Source organism: Pongo abelii, chromosome 10, assembly GCF_028885655.2.
Source record: "Pongo abelii isolate AG06213 chromosome 10, NHGRI_mPonAbe1-v2.0_pri, whole genome shotgun sequence".
NCBI classification, from domain to species: domain Eukaryota; kingdom Metazoa; phylum Chordata; class Mammalia; order Primates; family Hominidae; genus Pongo; species Pongo abelii.
This window is the reverse complement of record NC_071995.2, coordinates 124,394,396-124,416,869: the sequence shown is the minus strand read 5'-3', so window position 1 is coordinate 124,416,869 and position 22,474 is coordinate 124,394,396. Positions and strand designations below refer to the sequence as shown.

The following is a 22,474-nucleotide window of genomic DNA, read 5'->3' as shown; positions in this document are numbered from 1 at the left end:
GGTTTTAAAGGCATGGCATGCATATTTATTTACTGGGTTTTTTTTGTTTTTTTGTTTTTTTTTCCAGGATAATCTCCCCAGTTCACATCCTTAACCTAATGACAGCTGCAAAGCCCTATTTGCCATGTAAGGAAACATATCCACAGGTTCTAGGAATTCGCATGTGGGCATCTTTGGAGGGCCACTATTCTCCCTACCACAATGGATATAAGGTTTTGCCCACAGCGTGATTTGGTTATTTTCAAATGATTCATCTGTTAAAGAAGGTGTCTTTAGATAATGATGAATAAACAACATTCACTGAATATCTACCACGTGCCAGGCAATGTTTTAAGCACTTACTTATATTAACCTGTTTAATCCTCATAACCAATGTGTGAGGTGGGCACCATCATTGACTCCATATTACCGATGAGATGCACCTGAATTGAGCGGACAGCACAGTGTTGGCGAGCGAGTTCGTGGAAGTGCTGGATTTGACTCCTAGCTATCTGCCAGCAGACTCTGTGGCCCCCCAGGAGGTTTATGGTACAAAAAACAGAATGATCACCCCTGGAGCCAACAGAACCTGCCAGCCAGTGATGCTTCGTACTGAAGCTTCCTGATGCTTTACGTTTGGGAAATTCAGATGGATGGCATCGTCCCTGGGAGATGGCGCCTCTTAAGGACAGCAGCCTCTGTTTAACTCTGACATGCAACCACTCTGTGCAGCAGTCTGTCACCACTTTGCAAGGAAACTATGTGCGGATTCAGCCACACCTTACAGAGCAAAGACCTGACACCCTGTCCTTCATTCTTAAAGGTCAGAGGAACAGCAAGGTCGGGGCCAGCTGACACGTGGCATGTGGAAAACAGGGGCAGCTCCACCATGCCCAGATGCAACCCACCTCCCTGCAGAAGCAATCCTGGCTTGTTGTGGCTGCTTTTCATGTGGGAATTCTTAACAGCCCACAAGGCACAGTCACAGAAGTCTGATGCGGTTGTAAAATCACAGAGTAGAAGCATAGTCCCCCAAGGAAAGTAGACTGTGTTCAGCCGCCTTTGGTTTCTTGCTGCCTGGACAGGTAGCAATTTACTCTATCTGCAAGCTCCCCCTTCCTGCAAAGAGTGTGGGACCTTACAACCATCACCTGTGCAAAGTGGACATTTTCCAGAGTCAAAGGTGGTTCTGGAGAAAATGCAAAGGTGGGCAAGTCTGCCCCAACCCCTCTCTTGGTCTTTTCTAAATACTCTCATGCCTTGTCTGTCTCAGAAAAGAATCCAGCAGCTTCTTCAGCTGAGTCTAATTATAGAAAGACACAATACCTTCACCCCAGGAGTTCAGCTTGGTCTTTAATCGTGGCAGATAATCTTTCCTCCTTCATTAAAAAAAAATTCACAAAAAAGTAGGAGAATTGTGTTCCTGGCAAAAAAGCTTTCCTGAAATCCCTGATGGCAAGAACTGGGCCTCCCTCATCAGGTGCTGGCTCCCAGTCTGCTGCTGGTACACAGGCCCTCGGTCAAGGTGTGGGAGGAATGACTGGCAAACAACCCTTTAAATCTCAGCAGCATTTCACAGGTTACCAAGCCCTGTGGGACTCCCAGTTAAACACAGTGGGCTGGAAACTTGATTCATCTTTTCCGCTGCTCAGGATCTCATTAAAATGAGACTAACAGAATGAAAAAGTCAAAAATTCTCAACACAAAGGGGCCATCAGTGACAAAAGAGACCAGTCTTTTCTGGAACAATGGTGGTAACTGATGAAGTGAGTAGGGATGCCTGTTATAGAATATGAACAACAAATTAATATTAAGTAGAAGCATTGGGTTCTACGAGCAAATATAAATGTGATAAAACTTAGTGTAAATACATATATTAGATATATAGGTTATATACAATTAACAAATACCTAGGCAGAAGTCTCACGGTGCTGTTTATTCATCTGTCAGGGAAGAGAATTAAACCATAGCAGCGCTGTCCAACAGATCTTTCCTCACTGCTAGAAGGTTCTGTATCTGTGCTGCCAGATGTGGTAACCACTAGCTCCATGTGGACACTGAGCCCTTGAAATGTGGCACGTGCAATTGAGAAACTGAATTTTTAGTTTTATTTAATATTAATGTTAATAGCTACATGAAGCTAATGGCTACCATATTGGATAGCTTCAGGTTCTAAACTAAAATTAAATTGTGGCATCTGAAACAGTAGATGTAACTATAATGGTAGTAGTGATGGTAGCAATAGTAATAATAAAAATAGAAAGAGTGGATGTAACTGTGATGGTGGTAATGATGATAGTAATAGTAATAATAAAAATAATGACTCTAATCACTGACTTGTTTTTACCATAAACCTTTTCCCTTTAATCATAGTAAGATGATTTTTCTTTACTGTTTTGTTGTTGCTGTTGTTGTCTGGGTTTGGTTTGGTTTTGGTTGTGGGGTGGGAAGTTTGAGGCAGGGTCTCGCTTTGTCACCCAAACTGGAGTGCAATGGCATGATCATGGCTCACTGCAGCCTCGACCTCCTGGGTGCAAGCAATCCTCCCACCTCAGCCTCTCGCGTAGCTGGGATTACAGGCATGTGTCGCCATGCATGGCTAATTTTTAAATGTTTGTAGAGACAGGGGTCTCACTATGTTTCCCAGGCTGGTCTCAAATTCCTGGGCTCAAGCGATCCCCCTGCCTCAGCCTCCCAAAGTGTTGGGATTACAGGCGTGAGCCACCGTGCCCAGCCAGCAAGGCGATTTTTTAAAAACCAGTATTTCTTGTAGTGATTAATGGTTTTCTGAAGTTCAGAAACTTCGTATTAGATTATTTGTCTTCTCTTAAATGTAAGTAAAAGGACTTAGCACTTCATAAAGAAAAAACCCAGCACACAGAATACGCTCCCATTTTCGTGAAGTATGAAGTTTGCCGGCCACTTGCGTGTCCAGCCGCAGTCATCTCTCTGCCCATACGTGGACTTTGACTCCATACACGGAAAAATAATTTTCCAGTATTACTGCTGGCTCTATCGAGGGTGCTGAGATTCTGATTTTTCCATATATTGTTTAAAAATGTTATAATGAGCATGCATCATTTTAAATAAAAATAATAAAGCCTCTTAAGATTTTGGCTGAAGCAGGTTGTCAGGTGCCAGGGGTCACGGGCTGCGCTAAGCGCCGGCTCGGGCTGCAGGAAGGAGCCTTTATTTGCTCACACTCAGGGAAACCAGGAATCCCCGGAAATCGCAGGTCCTGAGGACGCAGCCAGTCAGGCCGGGCAGGGGCTCCAGGAGAGTCCGCGGGGGGAGGGGAGGGCGCGCGGCCTGTACAACCCGGTCTGCGGCGCCATCTAGCGGGTGCGCCGGGACCATCGCCCACGAGGCCCTTCCCCGGAGGAGAGGCTGATGCCAATCAAAATGCCATCGCGACCCCTTGTCAAAGTAAAGCCATTTAGAGAAAGACTTGCTGGGCTCTGCAATCAGCTATGCAAGGGGAAAACAAGCGTTTAGGAACATTCCCTCGCTGTTTGTCTCAGGCGGGGTTGATGTGCAGCTGGAGTGCCCTGGGAAGGGGAGAGGCTGTAATAATTATTTACAAGATGCATCTATTCCGATTGGCCAGTGGCCACACCACCCCGTTATTAAATATGTTGAATTTCACCACTATCTTAAGTATTTCACCTTCAAACAAAAATAAGAAACAAACTCTTAACATTTATCATACATGTATTATGTGACAAGCAGTGTGCAAATACTGCTTCACTTCATCCTCATGATAACAAGGTTATTCTGGCTTCTGGTAGGAATTATATTACACTTTTTACAGACAGGATAGGTAAGGGGGACTGTGTTGAAGGTCACACAGCTTTGAGCCAAGCTGGAATTGAACAACAGCAGCTTGATTTTCTTAAGCACACGCATCTCACATCTCCCCAGCTGTAGAGAAGGGGCTCTTTCCCGATCAGTACAGAGGCTGGCAAAGTGACTCGCTGGCAATAGCTCTGGTTTGCCAAACATAAATATCAGGCTTGCAGCGGGCAACTCAACATCAAAGTGCTCAGAGACAGCCTGCATATTCACAACCCCCAAACTGTGATACATAATCTAGTTCACCGTCAACAGTGAGTTGTTTTTTTAAAAGAAAATTATTGTCTCAGAATACAGGTTCCTAAGGCCAGGTGTGGTGGTTCACGCCTGTAATCCCAGCACTTTGGGAGGCCGAGGGTGGCAGATCACCTGAGGTCAGGAGTTTGAGACCAGCCTGGCCAACATGGTGAAACCCCATCTCTACTAAAAATACAAAAATTAGCTGGGCATGGTGGCGCACACCTACAATCCCAGCTACTCAAGAGGCTGGGGCAGGAGAATTGCTTGAACTCAGGAGGCGGAGGTTGTGGTGAGCCAAGATCACACCACTGCACTCCAGCCTGGGCAACAGAGTGAGACTCTGTCTCAAAAAAAAAAAAAAAAAAAATACAACTTCCTGATTATTTTACTACCTTTAAGGGGTTGTAAAATAGGACCATAAAATCCCTTGCATAATCACTCTCAATTTGGGGATTTAGGGCTCACGCGACAAGCAGGACAATTCCAGGGCAGGATTTTCTGACGGATGTGCTGCACGACAGCCATCCTTGTGAGACAGGTCATAAATATTAATGATATCGATGGAGTCTTTAAAAATTTGTCATGTCTCATCCCTGCCATTGAAGCACCTGGAATTCCACTACTTTGTTGCTCTGACAACCACCCATTTCTTTCCCGAACTTGCTTATAGCTGGATCTATTTTTCCCTTTCGCCTTCAGAAATTACACATCAGCAAAGGTTTTCCCAAATAGAGGCAGGTCAATTGAACCAAACATCTTAATCGGCTTTTCCCTTCCTTTCCACTGAGCTGACTCCAGTTCACTCTCCAAGAGCAGTCCTTTAATGTTGTTATGTTTTTAATGTAAGTTAAGGAATGGCATAACAGCTAAATCCAGTTATGGGGCCACTGCAGCGATGGGTTTACTAAATGGCCTCCCTGGCACCACGTGCTGGAATAACAGTGTGGGTAGTTGGCTTGCAGTGCCAGGAATGCCACAAGTAGGGTGCCCACTCTGCACCAAGTGCTACGGCGGCATTTACAAAGCACATGGCTTTCAGCTCAGCCGACAAAGACGGTTACTTGTGGCCACTTGTAAAGTATACCCAGTGGACAGGCATTCTCCTTGACAATTTAAAATTACTCCTTTCAGCTGTGAGAGGGTAGGATCAATCAGGTGAAATGGTGCGTATACAACTGAGGTTACGACTGTTTGCAGAACACCTTGCTCATTCTGGTATATTAGAGAACCTAAGAGACGGAGACCTTCAGTCTATTCTAGATACCAACTGCCAAATGTTTTGTGTCTTCCTCAACAGTAATTATACTGACAAACTTGGGGTTTTGTGGGAAGGGGGAGAAACATGGACCTTCTAGGTAGGCTATCACATCAGGGTGCCACAAAAATAACTCTCAGGCCAGGCACAGTGGCTCACTCCTATAATCCCAGCACTTTGGGATCACTCGATGTTGGCATCACTCGAAGTGGGAGGATCACACAAGCCCAGGAGTTGGCGAATAGCCCGGGCAACATAGTGAGACTTTGTCTCTACAAAAAAATAAATAAAAATCAGCCGGGTGTTGTGGCATGTGCCAATAGTCCCAGCTCCTCAGGAACCTGAAGTGGGAAGACCACTTAAGCCCTGGAGGTTAAGGCTGCAGTGAGCTATGAACACACGATTGCACTCCATCCTGAGTGGCAAAGCAAGACTCTGTCTCAAAAACAAAAACAAAAACAAAACAAAACAAAAAGAAAAGAAAAAAATAAAATAACATTCAAAGACAGTAAAAGTTCTGTCCTGTCCTGATTAGCAGAGTCCAGTCAACACGACTGAGTGTGAGTATTGTGTAGCTGAGTGAATGGCTGGAGATTTAGCAGCCTGGCAGAGTCATTATCTGGAACTCCAGTTCTCACTGCACAAGCAGAAGGTGCAGTGACTGGGCTGCCCCGGATCTAAGTGGCTAATGGCACTATGTAGCCTCCCGCCCACCTCCTATACCTATAGTGAGCTAGTGTCCCCCTAAAATTCACGTTCACATTAGGAGATATACCTAATGTTAGATGACGAGTTAATGGGTGCAGCACACCAACATGGCACATGTATACATATGTAACCTGCATGTTGTGCACATGTACCCTAGAACTTAAAGTATAATAAAAAATAAAAAAAATTCACGTTCACTGACAACCTCAGAATGTGACCTGATTCAGAAACAGAATTTTTGCACATGTCATTAGTTTAAATGAGATCATACTGGATTAGGGTGAGCCCTCAATGCAATGACTGGTATCCTTACAAGGGGAGGACACAGAGACACAGACACACACACACGCAGCTTATGTGATGACAAAGGGAGAGATGAGTGCAAGGAGGCCACAGGCTAAGGAATGCCTGGAGCCAGCGGAAGCTGGAAGAGGCAGGGAAGACTCCTTCCCTAGAGGCGTCAGAGGGAGCACCTCCCTGCTAACACCTTGATTTCAGACTTCTGGCCTCCAGAGCTGTAAGGAAATAAATTCCTATTGTTGTAAGCCACCTAGTTTGTGGTAATTTGTTACTGCAGCCCTAGAAAACTAATATAGCACCCAAAACAGACATTGTTTACTGATTGGCATCCTTTTTCCTGCCTAACATAGCGCTCCAGCAGACGACCATTTGGCACATGATGTAAAACCCACTTCCCACCCCCAAACCAGATGGCGCTTTACAGGATGCATCCTAGTTGGGGGTCAGGGAGTGGAGGAGAGAGAAGAAGAAAGAGAGAGAGAGGAGAAAAGAAAAGAAATGGAAGCAACCTAAATATTCATCAATAGGGAAATGGTCTAAAAAAAAAAAAACTATGGAATAACCTACTGCAGAATATAACAGTTTTTAGAAAATGATTAAGCTCTATTCGTATTAGCACAAAAGGCCTCCAAAGCATGTTGTTGACTGTAAAGAATATTACACTCAACATAATGCCATTTGTTTTAAAACGCAACCACACATAAAGCTGTACCATGGATTTTCTGCAGCCCCATATACATTTGTTTGGTTTTGTTACAGACAGGGTCTCGCTCTGTGGCCCAGGCTGGAGTGTGGTGGCACAATCACAGCCCACTGCAGCCTTGAACTCCTGTGGCCCCATATATATATGAGAATGTAGATACATAGAAAGATAACGTTCTGGCTAAAAGAAATAAAATGATACACAATCATTCATTTGGGTAAGGCAGCAGGAATTAGTGAGCAGCCAATGGGCACTTATCTGTGATGTTTTAGGAAGATATATTCAAGCACTGTTTAGATTTTAAAGTTTTACACAAAACAAAAGACGAAAGACAAGACATAGACTGCTCCAGAAGCCTTCAAACCTTTCTAAAATGCCCTCCTACTTATGGCTTCCCAAAGCTGGGACAGACCCCAAGGGCCCATGTGGCACCTGCTGGCCCTTCCTTAAGGTAAAGCACCCCTACTCAGCACTGGAGACTCCACAGACAGAGGCTGCCCCCGTCTGAATCCCAGCGACCAGCAAAGTGAGTCAGCACAGGACACACAGAGGTGAGAAGGCAGAGAAAGGCTCTCTTGACAGGAAGGAGAGCTTTGCAAGAGTCAAGTCCCTGTTGGCCTTTGGGGCCACCAGGCAGAATCATTCGAAGAAAATAAAAGGCCTCCTGGGTACTTAATAAGTTTCAGGCCGGGCACAGTGGCTCAAGCCTGTAATCCTAACAATTTTGGAGGCTGAAATGGAAGGATTGCTTGAGCCCTGGAGTTTGAGACTAGCCTGAGCAACATGGTGAGACCTCGTCTCTATAAAAAATTAAAAATTAAAGAGTAAAAACTTAACCAGGCATGGTGGCATGCCTGTGGTCCCAGCTACTCGGGAGGCTAAGGCAGGAGGATCATTTGAGCCTGGGAGACCGAGGCTGCAGTGAGCTGTGATTGTGCCACTGCACTCCAAACTGGGCAACAGAGTGAGACCTTATCTCAAAAGAAGAAGGAAGAGGAAGGAGGAGAAGGAAGAAGAAACAAGGAGGAAAAAGGAAGAAAGAGGAGGGAGGAAGAAGGAGAGGGAAGAAAGAAGGAGAAGGAAGGAGAAAGGAGGAGGGGGAGGAAGAAAGAAAGTGGGAGAGGAAGAAAGGAGGAATAATAACAGAAATAAAGTACACAATTAATGTAATACACCTGAATCATCCTGAAACCATCCCCTCATCCTGGTCCATGGAAAAATTGTTTTCCATGAAACCAATCCCTGGTGCCAAAAAAGGTTGGAGACTGCTGATATATAGCACATATAACATGCAAAACATGTGTTGATTAACTATGTTGTCAGTAAGGCTTCTAGTCAACAGGAGTCTATTAGTAGCTAAGTTTTCAGTCAGTCAAAAGTTATACTGAGATTTTTTACTATGGAGGGGTCAGTGCCCCTAATGCCTGCATTGTTCAAAGGTCAACTGTTTATGTTTCTTGCATTCATTAGGCCCCTCCCCTAGCATGACAGCATGAGAGTTAAGGCCTTGTCTGCCTTATTCATCGCCATTCACTAGAACAGTGCTCGGCAAAGAAGAGGCATACAAACGCTGTCTGGAATAAAGAAGTATTTGTGTCCAGGCCTTGTTGTAAGGTTTCAGGCCAATACAACTAAAAAGGAATCTGATGATCTCTCGTTGTAGCCTGTGCTGAGCCCATGTGCCCAGTTGCCTAGAAACTCACAAGTGTGCTCATTTTTTTATTCCAATCTTTTTGAAAGATAATGTGGTTTTTATCTGCACGTTCAGAGCCAGGCTTTTTAGTTTTAAGAACAGTCGTTGAAGGGTGGACTGCAGCCCTCAACACCAAGCCACCCACGGAAATAAAGCTCTAAGCTCAAAGCTCAGTAATTGGGCAGAAAACCTAAAGAAGGGATACCATTGAAGGAAAAAGGAAAATCTGTGCGTTCAGAGGAAAAAAAAAAAAGAAATAGACACATTTGTTAGCATTTCTTAGCCACGGGGGGGGGGCAAAAAGACGATACAGATGTAGAAGATAATGCAGAAAGCACCACTGTCACCCTGGGGTGGCAGCATCCCTCTCCTTAGACCACCCTTTTCAAGAAGGGGTTTTTGAAGCTTTTGACCATCTGTGCTGCTCTGCTACAAATGGAAATCTTAGATACAAATGGCTTCCAAGGCCTAATAATTTCAACTTCAAAACTTCCATCCATTCCATTTTCTCTCTTTTCATTCACTAAAAAATTATGAATCCAGCACATAGTGATGCTAAGTAAATGTTTGCTGTTCACTGTTTGACTAGGTGGGTGGCTGGGTTGGATGGGTGGATGGAAAGGTAGATGCGTAGATGGAAGGTGGATTTGTGGATGGAAGGGTGAATGGGTGGATGGAAGGGTGGATGGGTGGATGGAAGGGTGGATGGGTGGTTGGAAGGGTGGATGGGTGAATGGAAGGGTGGATGGGTGGATGGAAGGGTGGATGGGTGGATGGAAGGGTGGATGGGTGGTTGGAAGGGTGGATGGGTGCATGGAAAGGTAAATGGGTGGATGGAAGGGTGGCTGGGTGGTTGGAAGGGTGGATGGGTGAATGGAAGGGTAAATGGGTGGATGGAGGGGTGGATGGGTGGTTGGAAGGGTGGATGGGTGGATGGAAGGGTGGATAGGTGGATGGGTGGACGGAAGGGTGGATGGGTGGATGGAAGGGTGGATGGGTGGATGGAAGAGTGGAGGGTGAATGGAAGGGTGGATGGGTGGATGGAAGGGTGGATGGGTGGATGGAAGGGTGGCTGGGTGGTTGGAAGGGTGGATGGGTGAATGGAACGGTAAATGGGTGGATGGAAGGGTGGATGGGTGGTTGGAAGGGTAGATGGGTGAATGGAAGGGTAAATGGGTGGATGGAAGGGTGGATGGGTGGTTGGAAGGGTGGATGGGTGAATGGAAAGGTAAATGGGTGGATGGAAGGGTGGATGGGTGGTTGGAAGGGTGGATGGGTGGATGGAAGGGTGGATGAGTGGATGGGTAGATGGAAGGGTGGATGGCTGGATGGAAGGGTGGATGGGTGGATGGAAGGGTGGATGGGTGGATGGGTGGATGGAAGAGTGGAGGGTGGATGGAAGAGTAAATGGTTGGATAGAAGGGTGGTGGATGGGTGGATGGAAGGGTAAATGGGTAGACGGAAGGGTGGATGGGTGGATGGAAGGGTGGTTGGGTGGTTGGATGGGTGGATGGCTGGATGAATGGAAGGAAGGAAGAATGAATGAGTGAGCACCTCCCCACAGCCACCTCCCTCTGCCAGCCTGCCTGCTTGACTACATCAGTCCCACCCTGGTGTCCATGACTGGGTCTCTCCCACTTCCTATCAGGCATTCTCCCAAAAGCTGCATATTTATCTTCATGAAGTAGAGGCTGACTTGCTACCCAAAATGTCAACAGCAACCAACACAATCCAGGATCACACACCCATGGCAGCAAAGTCCTAAATCATAAGCCTGGGGTTGAATCCCAGGACAGCAGCACCTTCTCAGAGGGCACTAAGGGCACTGCGTGGGCAATTCCATGAGTGCAGATGCTTCAACTGCCCAGTCCATGGCTGTCACAGGTAAGATAACAAAGCCAGACCCTCATTCCCCCAGCATCTGTGTATGCCACCCAGTTTTAACCAATGGGAAGGAAGGTGCCACAGCCAACTGGGGCCTGTAGGAATGAGTCTCCTCTCCAGGGAGAAATGAGGGACGGCACAGTGGATGGCATCCCTGCCCCTTCCTTCCTGATAGTGACAACCCCTGTGCAAGGAGCCCAGCAGGCCTAGGAAGGTGATGGGAGGCTAAGACGAGCCTTCAGTTGAAACCCTCCAAGCCGCAGCTAAGCGCTAGCCAGAGGGGATTTACAGTGGGCAGGTTTACTGTGTCACAAGGCAGGAGGCCCAGAGGAGGGAGGCTGGTAACGGGGTAGCTGGGCAGCCTGTGACACTGACGAGGACAGAGCCTCCCACCCTCTCTCTGCTCTGTCGCCCCAGAGTGTGTGCAGCTCCTCTCACAGTGACACCTCCCGCTCCTTACACAGTCATGCTCAGGGACAGAAAGCAGGAATAGCCCTGTGCTTCAATCCTTTTTAACGACAAGTTATTATTTCTCCAGACCCCTTGCCCAACTAGGCAACTTCCTCCAGGGTGCAATAATCACAAGGGAAGGGGGATGAACAAACCGTGATGATTTAGGCCAATCCAGATGCCACCCTGGGACTGGGGAGGGGTCCAACCTTACCCAGTGGACCAAAGGATGTGGCCACTCAGAGGGCAAAGATCATAACCGAGGCCCTTTTAGCAAGAAAGCTGGGAAGGAAGCAGGAGGCAGGAGTGGCCGTTGGCTAAGAGAACACCACTGGCCACCACCCCACCTGCCGAGTATACCACAGGTCCTTCTTCTGTGCAGCTACAACAAAATACCTGAGATTGGGTCATTTATAAAGAACAGAAATTTATTTCCTCACAGTTCTGGATGCTGGAAGGCCAAGACAGAGACCCTAGCAAGGTTAGTGTCTGCTGATGATCTGGTCTCTTTGCTTCCAAGATGGTGCCTTGCTGCTACATCTTCCAGGGAGGATGAAACACCATGTCCTCGCATGGTGGAAGGGACAGGCATGGGGGCCTAAGCCAGCTTCCTCCAACCCTTTTATAAGGAAGCCATCCATTTGTGAGGGCAGAGCCCTCATGGCTAATCACTTTCCAAAAGGCCTCACCTGGTAACACCACCACAAGGGAGATTGAGTTTCCTTATGAATTTTGGAGAGGACACATTCAAACCACAACATACAGAAATTCAATGAATACTTGTGGATTCATACACTCTTTGTGATCTGCAATAAATGATCCAAACCAATGAATAAAGGATAACTCCAGAACAAAGATCAGACATCCTAGCATAGTATGCAAGCCTACTAGAGTGTTCTGCTGCCCCCTTCTCTGTTCCCCTTATCACCACCCCTCAGCCCAAACACCAGCCCCACCAAGCCACCTGCAGCCCTGTAAGCACCCATGCTCTTGCTCCTACTCATCACACACATCATTCCATCTGCCTAGAACACCTTCCTTCTTTCCACCTGGCTAATGTCCATTCACCTTCAAGAATTAGATCGCACATTCCTTCCTCCCGTTTCTTCCCTGACCCTCCCAAACAGTAAGAGCCCTCCATGGGCTCCCAGACCCTCTGTGATTCTCTCTCTCTCTACACCCATAATGTGCCCACTCTAAACCCTTTGGCTGTGTCTGACTCAGCAGATCAGACTCCTTTCCTCCTCCTTTTCTCCAAGAGGAGAACCCACCACCATCCATCCTGAGGCTGAACTTCTGTTTTACCTTCTCCCAAAGTTTGACAACTACACCTACAGATGGCTAGATAACACAATGACAATGATGAAAATTATAACAGCTCAACATTATTGAGTGCATGCAGTATGCAAGGCCAATGGGCAAACACTTTACCTTAGTATATCATTTAATCCTCACAAAACTATCAGGCAGGCAATGTGATTTTTACAGTTTATAGATAAAGAATTGGAGCTTCAGAAAGATTGAGTGACTTGCCCAATATCGTGAAGCTAGTAACTGCAGCTCAAATTTCAAACTAGGCAGGTTGACCCAATAGCCCTCACTCTTGACCAAAATATCTCACTGCCACCTACCTCGAAGGTAATCATAATTGAAATTTTCCCAGGCAAATCAATAGGATAATGAAACTGGCTGGATAGAGAGGATGGTTAACCCCACATGCCAGCTGAATCTGATCCAGTGCCCTATCTGGGACACGTTCCCTCTACACACATGACTTTTGTATTTGCTTTGATAGTTTAAGCATGTTCCTATTTTTTATGGCTCAGTTTATCCATCTGACACCACTGTGAAGTAGACAGAAGAGGTACTCTCACTTGGAAACTCACACATGAGCTACTAAAGCAAAGGGAGGTTAGGTGACCAGCCTGAGGCTACGTGGAGAATGAGAGGCCATCTGGGCTTTGACTTCGGGTCTCCTCCTCCCAGTCCCAGGATTAGAGGACAGTGATGTGGAATTGTGACCAGAGCCCACCCAGCCCCTGTCCCGTGGTTGTCCACATCCCCCCTGGGGATGAGGATGCCTGTGAAAACTAAGAGACTCATGTTCCTTGGTGCTCTGGAAGCTCTGCTCTGGGGTCCTCTGGAAGAACCAAGCACAATGAACGTGCATCCCCGGTGAGGAGAGAGTAGTATCCCTAGGATCTTGGAGCTGTCAGAGGTGCCAGAGTGACATGGAGGCCAAGAGAGCTCCCAAGGCAGCAACCTGGGAGGCATCAAGCTGTAAGCTGGTGCAGGCAGCAGCCTGGGGCTACAACACGACAGAGCAGATCATGGGAGGAGGGATGGAGAGCCCTGAGCACCCAGCTTGAGGAAGCTCCAACTAGAGAGAGCTGGAATCCTGCATAAGCAAGTGTGGTAGGAAAATAACAGCCCCCTCCAGAGATGTCCACATCCTAATCCCAGAACCTGTGAATATGTTAACTTGGCATGGCCAAAGGAATCTCTGCAAGTGTGATTAAGTTAGGGATCTTGAGATGGGGAGATTATCCTGAATTATCTGGGTGGGCCCCATGTCATCACAAGGGTCCTTTAAAAGGAAGAGAAAGCAGGAGAGTCAGAGAAGGTGATACAATGATGGAAGCAGAGATGAGAGTCATGTGGACCCATTGAGCCAAGGAAAGCTGGCGGCCTCTAGAAGCTGGAAACAGGACAGAATAAATTCTCCCCTAGAGCTTCCAAGGAACCAGCCCTGCTGACAACTTCGCTTTAGCCCAGGGAACCTACTTAGGACTTCTGACCTCCAGAACTCTAAGAGAATAAATTTGTAGGTTTTTTAAGTCATTGAGTTTATGGTAATTTGTTAGAGCAGCACAGGAAAATTAATAATACAGCAAGCAAGAGCTCTCTAGCCAATGGACTCAGGCTCTGATGGTAGACATAACCATTTGTTCATTTGCTGAGCAAATACTATATATTCGGCACCATGCTGAAAAAACATCTGGCGAGCAAAACAAACATGGCCCCTCTCATCAGGGAGCTTGAAATCCAGTGGGGAAGACCTGCAGTATGCTGGTTATGGATTCTTGGCTTCTCAGCTCCAAGTTCAACCCTCATTACCTGCTCTATGAAAATAGATCTGAGCTCTGTTTCAATATTTTTGCTTTTCCAATGGGCATAATGTTAGGCTTTGTCAGTAGAACATGCTGGAGAGACAGTTTGGGAGGAAAGGGTTGGCTTTTTGATGCTGAGGCCCTCTCTCTGCAGCTCCTGCCACGCATGGACCTTCTCCAGCATTGGTGGCTTCCTCGTTGTCTCACTCCTGCAGTGCATGGTGGCCAGCAGCACCTCACAGCTGGCAGCTTTCCCCAACATCCACCTTCAGTAGTTTGGGAGCAAGTGCATCACCCTTGTGAACAGCTGTCCCTAGCACTACAGAGGACAGATTTCCATCAAGCTCTACCCGAATGCTTCATCAGCAACTTGTCTGCCATTCAGTGAGCTGTGACCACAACCTCTCCAGAAATGTTGCTTCGGGGGGATAGGCAGGGAAACCTCTCTTTTGAGCATTATAGTTCAGCCCTCAGGCTAGTAGCTGCTCCCTATATCTGCCATTCCTATACTCTTTAGAGTTCTCTTCACTTCTAACTAACCAATCCCTCACTATCCCAGTCCTCTGTGACAGTTAACAATTCTCTATGTTAAACTTTCTGTGTTCACATTCTTTCTTATGGCTGGACCCAGACTGAGACAGACAGGACACAAACACTCATATAAATAAGCATGGATGACAGACAGTGATGGGATCTGCACAAGACAAGGACAAATAAGTGAAAATAGAAAGGGAGAGACTAATTTAGCCAGGGTAACCAGGAGAGGCCTCTCCACAAGTTGACCTTCAAATGAAAAGTGACAAGAAATCAGCCATAGTGGAGCATTCTGGGCCGAGGGAGCCAAAAGGAGACCTGAAAGGAACGAGACTTGGCATGGCCACATTCTGAATATGCAAGCTTCTGAGGGACAGGCTGGATTGGGTCACAGGAGTCACATCATGCAATAAAACAAGCAAGATAATGGCACTGGCTGGAGCCCGTCACCCTCACATCCAGTTCCTGGCCCTCCTGTGATCAGTTCTGGATCATAGTAGTGTTGACCGCTGAAGACGCTGCTTCCTAAGCTTATGCCTCAGCCAGCAGGAGATTAAGTGAAAGACTTTGCAGGATCTGGCAGGAGGAGGGAGGCAGAAGCCAGGTAATTCCTCACCCCGCTCCCAGCCCTGCCTCAGGTAGCATCCTTTGCAACAGTTGAATCTCTCCCACACTCCAGCCCTAACCAGGCTGCTCAAATGTGATTCTAGCTGCAGCAGTGACCCCCAGGTCCTGGGGTCTGGTACTAACCCCTCCACCCTTACCCTCTGGCCTGGGGGTAGGAGCAGATTCCCACTCTTACTAGGGTGCCCAGCTCTCTTCTGTTCTACGTCCACTTCTCATCTGTTTCATTCCCTGTGTACTTAAGTCCTTGCATTTAAAGCTGCTCTGTTCTAACTACAGAGGGATTTCTGCTTCACATCAGACTCTGACAATAGTGAGCCCATTTTTTGCACATTGTGTAGCTATGTACCCTAGTGCCCTTACTTCATGCAGGGGCAGTCCAGCATTAATTGCCACTGATCTTTCCATGACTTGCTTTGGAATAAGGAAAAGGAGAAGGGGAAGAGGAAGGAGGAGAAGAAGGAGAAGGAGAAGGAGAAAGAGAAGGAGGGGAAGTGAAGGAAGAGGAAGTGAAGGAGGAAGGAGAAGATGGAAGTAGAGGAGGTGGCAGCAGTGGTAGCTTCCAAGCCCACAGTGAATGCAGTGCTACAGATAAAGCATACAACAAAGTGGTAAGGACTTTGAGTAGAGATTCCCCAACCTCAGCCTGACCTAGCTGAGCTGGAGAATATATAGATGGGTTCCCAGGCACAAGGGATGCAGTTTCATTCCACCTTAAAACCCACACCCACCCATCCCTGTTCCCTAACAGATACCTCCCCATCTAGATGTGGCTGCCCTCAAACCACAATGTGGGTCAGTGATGATAGGAATGATCTCCATCAGTCTAATCTTCAAAAACTAAATGACCCTGGAAGGTTGGACTAAAGCACAGATCCATTCATTCATTCAACAAACATTAACTGTGCCAGCCATTGTGCTAGGTGCAGGGGTGAAAGATGTGGACACAACTGACCAGGATAACCCTACCGTCATGAATCCCGCCTTCTGGGGAGGAAGACAGAAAATGAACCCTAAATATCAACCAGTGATAATGTCTAGGAAGAAGATAAAACAGGATGATGACAGGTAGAGGGTGATGAGCTGGCAGGGGAGGGAGGGCCAATTTTAGCCAACAAGGTCAGAGAAGGTGACTCCCTAACAGTTGAGGTGGGGAAAAGGACCCAGACGTGGGAGATGTAGGGAAAGTGTCTTCCCAGCAGAGAGACACACTCAACACACTTGAGACACTCGAGATTCGGGGATGGCAGAATTAATTCTAAGATATAGGGTTCAAAAGAGTCTCAACTTTGTTGTTTAACTTGCATGATGAATGATCAAAAGCACCCACAGATTTTTCTAGAGTATCTGGACATGGATCCCACACTTTGGTACCAGACAGGAAAGTCAAGGAAGTACAGAAAATGGTTGAACATTTCCAGTGTGGAAAAGGGTATTAAGCAGGTGGTACCCATGGACTTACTGTCTCCGTGGAATCTCTGGAATTTAGGCTCTGGAATCTCACCCATGACCCTGATCTCAGATGTAGCCCCTGAGCTTGACTATGAACATAACTTCAACCAAGCCCAGGAGAAGAAATCCAATCACCTCCAGGCCAGTGAAGCAGAAACACAGGCAGTTTTGTGGCCTCTGGGGCTCTACCCAGCTTAAAGTGGTCAGTTCCCAGCAAGGCTCTTTCAGTCCATCTGCATTTTAGAGTTTTCCAATCCATAAGTTACCTGGGAGCCTTCAGGGCAAAGCCAATTGACAAGGGGTCAGTTACTTGGCATACAGAGCCACTGTTCCTACCATGTAACCCTGATGCATTTCAACAAAACTGTTTTCACTCAGCACGGCACTCAGTCCTGACATGCACGCAGATTGAGAAAATAAAGAATAAGGGCTCCCCAGGAAACAGTTCCGCAATATCCACAAATGAAAAGGGATTTACACGGCAGACCTTAAATAGTTCCCAAGGAGCCATTATGAAAAGCAGGTAGATCAAATGCAATTTAAGCATATTTTCCTTGTTTAAACAGTGTATCAGGTATGTGGAAACTAACAGATTATACAGTGCATCATGTTTAAAGAAAACTTCTTTGTGACACTTTCTCTGAAGCCCCCAGATTCCTCACCATGGCAAGAGGGACGATGCCCACAAAGGTTGTCTGGCTGACGAAGATCTCGGAGACGACCAGCTCACTCATGGAGTCCTCAATCGGGTACTCCACCTGCCAGGTAATCTGCTGGGCTCCAGCCAGGTCACTGCTGTTATCAATTCCAAAGTCCACTTGCAAGATCTCATAGAAGGATCCATTTACCCTGGAAAACAAACACATATTAAGGTTCCATTTAAAACCTCAGACTCAGCAGAATGTCAAGAATGTAATAAATTGCCACATTCTTATTTGTCAACCAAAAGAATGACTGCCAAGTTCAACAAGTCACATGGCAGTGTTGTTGGAGCCAAATTCACAGCTGCCCTTCAGCAGCCCACACCTCAGAATGGGCTGACGATCCGTCTCTAGGACTCCGTGTTGCAGAAAGCAGGCTGTCTTTCACTGGATGAGTAACTTGGTCAGCATTTCACCTCTGCGCACAGCTCTCCCCTTCCCAGCCCAGGCATGGGCATGCCACAGTCCAAGCTCCACACTCAGGAAAGGCCCCCAACCCATTTCATGTAGCTTCACTGCTCCTCCAATCGCAAAGCACACCCTGGACCTTGGTCATTCCTGCTTCTACTTAGCTGAGGTCTATAGACCAGTTGTTACAACTCTCCAAGCTTTAGAATTTGCAGAGAATAGTGGGGACCTCATGGGTGTGTGGAAGCATCAGGAGACTGAGAGTGAGAAAGAACTTCACACACTACGTGATTTACTACATAAACTATGAGCAACATAAGAAGATACTATACTGGACTTCTCATTTCACCAAATGAGATTAGAAGTAATGTGAAAAAATCCCACCTGCCTTAATTCATGGAATGACAACATCATATCTGTGTTTGGAGGTGGGGAGGCTATGAAGTTGGTGAATTCTTTATAACTGAAAAAGACTAGTGTGATTCTGGTATTTGTATGTGCAGGGAGCCCCTTGTCATTGACATGGACTTGTAAATTGCGGGCTATCACATTGACAGGGAAGTCACTGAACAGAGTTAAAACAGAAAGCCATGCAGCACAGGATTGTGAATGATCCTGATCCATCAGCCTGTTTCCATCCCAGTGAATCCAGCTCCACCCAGATACAAGGAACGCAACAGCAGAGCAGCTGATCCGCAAGCTCCCCCAAGGCCTGAGCCACACACACCAGCAGCTCCTTCTCGGCCAATGAGCCTCCCAGGATCAATGTAGGCTGAGAAGTCTCCTTCCTGCCTCTGGGGGCCTAGGCAAGGTCTGCAGTCTGGGCTCCCAAACTCACAACCTGTGCGGAGTTTTGAAAAAGAACCTGCTGCCTGCTGCTTGTGTAATGGACTCTCCTACCATGGACAGCTCCCCTGCACTGGGACTCCTATAAGAACAGTGGTGGGGAAACCACATCTGCTTCCTTGTATATGCCAAGAGGTATCAGAGGAACACTGGAATATAGCCACAGCACTGACAACACTAAATCACACTGACCTGATTGGTAAGAAATTCTACCCAAAGGGAAACCACATTGGACTCCACATAGAATTGGTCATGGGCAACATTTTTCCCATTTAGCCAAGATTTTAAGGAACTCTCTGATACCACAGTGCCCAATATGGTGGCCACCAGCCACAAATGGCTATTTACATGCAAATTAAAATAATTTAAAAATAAATCAAATTTAAATTCAGTTCTTCAGTCACAGTATTCTAATTTCAAATGCTCACCAGCCACATGTGGCCCATGGTGACATGTTGCACAGGGCAGGTACACAACTGCTGACCTGCTTTGTACCTTGGGAAAGACATTTATGCCCCTTCCACCATCAGCTTCCTTGTCTGAAAAATGAGTGAATAACAATAATATTGGTCTTTCTACTTTCAGTAGAATTATGGGGATGGAATGAGGGAATGGGTGTGTATTCACTTCATGTATCATCCAGTAATATGAATTCATACTGTGATGATCTCAAAATCATAGGAGACACACAGCTGTGGAAAAGTTTAGGGGCTCCCATGCGCAAACATAGCCAGGTGGTCCCAGCTGAGCCTAAGCTGCACGTAGGTACTTGGGATCTATAAATCTCCAAATATCCATTGGTACTAGTTGTTTTGCAAGAAAATGTGTGTTGGGCCAGGCGTGGTGGCTCACGCCTGTAATCCCAGCACTTTGGGAGGCCAAGGCGGGTAGATCACGAGATCAGGAGATCAAGACCATCCTGGCTAACACGGTGAAACCCCATCTCTACTAAAAATGCAAAAAAAAACAAATCAGCACGGCGTGGTGGCGGGCACCTGTAGTCCCAGCTACTCAGGAGGCTGAGTCAGGAGAATGGGGTAAACCTGGGAGGTGGAACTTGCAGTGAGCTGAAATTGCGCCGCTGCACTCCAGCCTGGGTGAAAGTGCGAGACTCTGTCTCAAAAAAAAAAAAAAAAAGAGAGAGAGAGAGAAAATGTGTGTTGAATAGCAGTTTCTGAACTCACGAGAGGACTGAAAGTGTGCACACGTGGGACCCCCCTTCCCATCAGGGGACCCCTATTTACCTGGGTATCTTTAGTGAAAGGCAAAGAAAGTAGAGATGAAGGGCTGAGCTTTTAGCTCAGTTTTCAGCTAGAGTCACCCCACCTGCACCCCTGCCATTTCCCATCAACCATATTCCAGCCTAATTTCTCTTCACTAGTCACAGAAATTCTCCACGAATCCATCTGTTAAGTCACCTCCTACAAGAGATGCTTGGTCCTGTCAGACCAAATTTTCAATTTCTCTTTGGGCCACACTGTGCTTTGTAACCAGAACTAGGAAGCTGCTTCCAAAACCTCCCAGGTTGTCAGCATTCCGTAGACCTCAGAGAAGCTAATGCCAGGGAAGCGAAGATCCAGTGAGAGGAGAAATGAGCTCTGCCACCAGCCATTTCATCCTGCTAAATTCACACTCTGGTCCTGGGGTAAAGAAAGAGAAGTGGCCAGTCTTTAGGCAAAGAGGGTAGGTTTGCATAAGATGATCAGCCCTTCTGACTGTGGGCACGTCCTGCTCCTCTCCAACTTCCCAGCTTGTGAGCTGGACCAGCTGCAGGAACCTGCCCAAGTCCAGCAATGAATGGAATAACAATTAAGGCAGAGCTGCTTTTATGTAAAGGTTTTTTTTAAAGTCATTTCTCTCAATCCAGAGGAAAGACATCTTATACTTTTAGGCAATGGGCAAGCTTGCTAATGAGTCCATTTCTACAAAAATGAGTTCATAACTGGTAATTTGACCTGCTCCCGATCTAGTCTTGATAAGCCTTTCAAATATCAAGAAGTGTTTCATGATTCTCTCAGTTTAATAATTACAACCGCCTTTCAGGAATCAGGATCGGTGTTTCAGCCATGAGACATTCATTAGGCAATTTTTCCTGCAGTGGAGAAGGATGCATGTGAGAGTGTGATAGTGTGTGTGACTGTGTGTGTGTGGGTGTGAGAGTGTGTGTGTGTGAGAATGTGATCGTGTGTGTAAGTATGATAGTGTGTTTGTGTGTGATAGCGTGTGTGAGAGAGAGTGTGTGAGTGTGATTGTGTGAGTATATGTGAGAGAATGCGTGAACATGGGCGTGTGGGAGTGCGTGGGAGTGCATAGGAGTGTGGCAGAAAGAGGGAGAATGTGTGCATGTGTGAGTGTGTGTGTTGGCATGGGAGAGAATGTGCAGCTCTGTGTGTGACAGAGAAACAGGATAAGTGCATGTGTTTGTGTGTGTAAATGTGTGTGTGAGAATGTCTATGAGTGTGTGTGAGAGGGAGAACGTGTGGATGTGTGTGTGTGATAGAATGTGTGAATATGTGTTGATAGAATGTGTATTTGTGTGAATGTGAAAGAGATGTGTGAATGTGTATGAGAATGTGAATGTGTGTGAGAATGTGTGAATATGTGTGAGAATGTGTGTGAATGTGTGTGAGAACGTGTGAATGTGTTGTGTGAGCGTGAGAGAGAATGTGTGTGAGTGTGAGAAAGAATGTGTGAAGAAGTATGAATGTGTCAATGTGTGTGTGAGTGAATGTGTGAATATGTGTTGTATGAGTGTGTGTGAGAGGGAATGTGTGTGTGTGAGTGTGGGAGACAGAGTGAATGTGTGTGGGCGTGAGAATGTGTGAAGGGGTGTGAGCGAATGTGTCAGTGTGTGTGTGTGAGTGTGACAGAATGTGTGAATGTGTTTCTGTGAGGGAATGTGTGAATGTGTGTATGAGTGTGTGAGAGAATGTGTGTGAGCAAATGTTTGTGTTTGTGTGTGAGAGAATGTGTGTGTGAGTGTGGGAGAGAATGTGTGAAAGGGGTGTGAGTGAATGTGTCAATGTGTGAGTGTTACAGAATGTGTTAATGTGTTTCCGTGAGAGAACATGTGAATAGTGTGTATGAGTGTGTGAGAGAATTTGTGTGTGAGTGAATGTGTGAATGTGTGTGTGTGAGTGAGAATGCATGTATGTGTGGGAGGGAATGTGTGAACATATGTGTTTGTGTGAGTGTGTCTGCCTGTGTTAGGAGGAATCCGCCATGGAGTGGCCACACTGCTTGGCTGTTTCTCCGTCAAGCTAGAGCACACACCTTCCTTCCAAAAGGACTTGCCTCCCAGAAGCCCTGTTTGCCATGGAAACCTCCCCTTCCATAAAAGCTGAGCCTCCTCTCTGGAGCCCTGGGACCCCTGAGGAGGGGCTAAGGCACCTTTTAGTGCACAGTGTGGCTGCAGCTCAGTCGTGCCAGCCAGGAGAAGGAGGAGGAGGAGCCACGGGGCAGCAGAGAGGGACTGGGCACCCAACCCAGCAGTGTGTCCCCAGGACCACATCCGGCTGTTTCTCAGTGCATCGCTCATGATCACCAGAGTGACTGCTTCACAGGACCAGGGAAGGGAAGCAGGGATCAGAAAGGTGGGAGGGAGGAAGAAAGAAAGAACAGTGGGCAAGTTCGAAAGCTTTAACTGTTCTCCAGCAAGTTGTGTCATTTACATAGATTATTTTTTGCAAACGTCTGGATGGTTCTGAGCTACCAGGCAGAGATGGTAACACTTTC

General features: G+C 46.8%; 1 protein-coding gene across 3 annotated transcripts in view; it reads right to left on the bottom strand.

Annotated features, from left to right (window-relative positions):
• The window catches only part of TMEM132B (transmembrane protein 132B), a 528,943-nt gene that overhangs the window by 133,607 nt on the left and 372,862 nt on the right, over positions 1-22,474 (bottom strand). For all 3 annotated transcript variants that reach the window (XM_054527734.2, XM_009248394.4, XM_054527735.2), the window contains one exon: positions 17,447-17,633. In XM_054527734.2, coding sequence (XP_054383709.1) covers positions 17,447-17,633 — 187 coding nt within the window. The remainder of the gene's footprint in view (positions 1-17,446; positions 17,634-22,474) is intronic.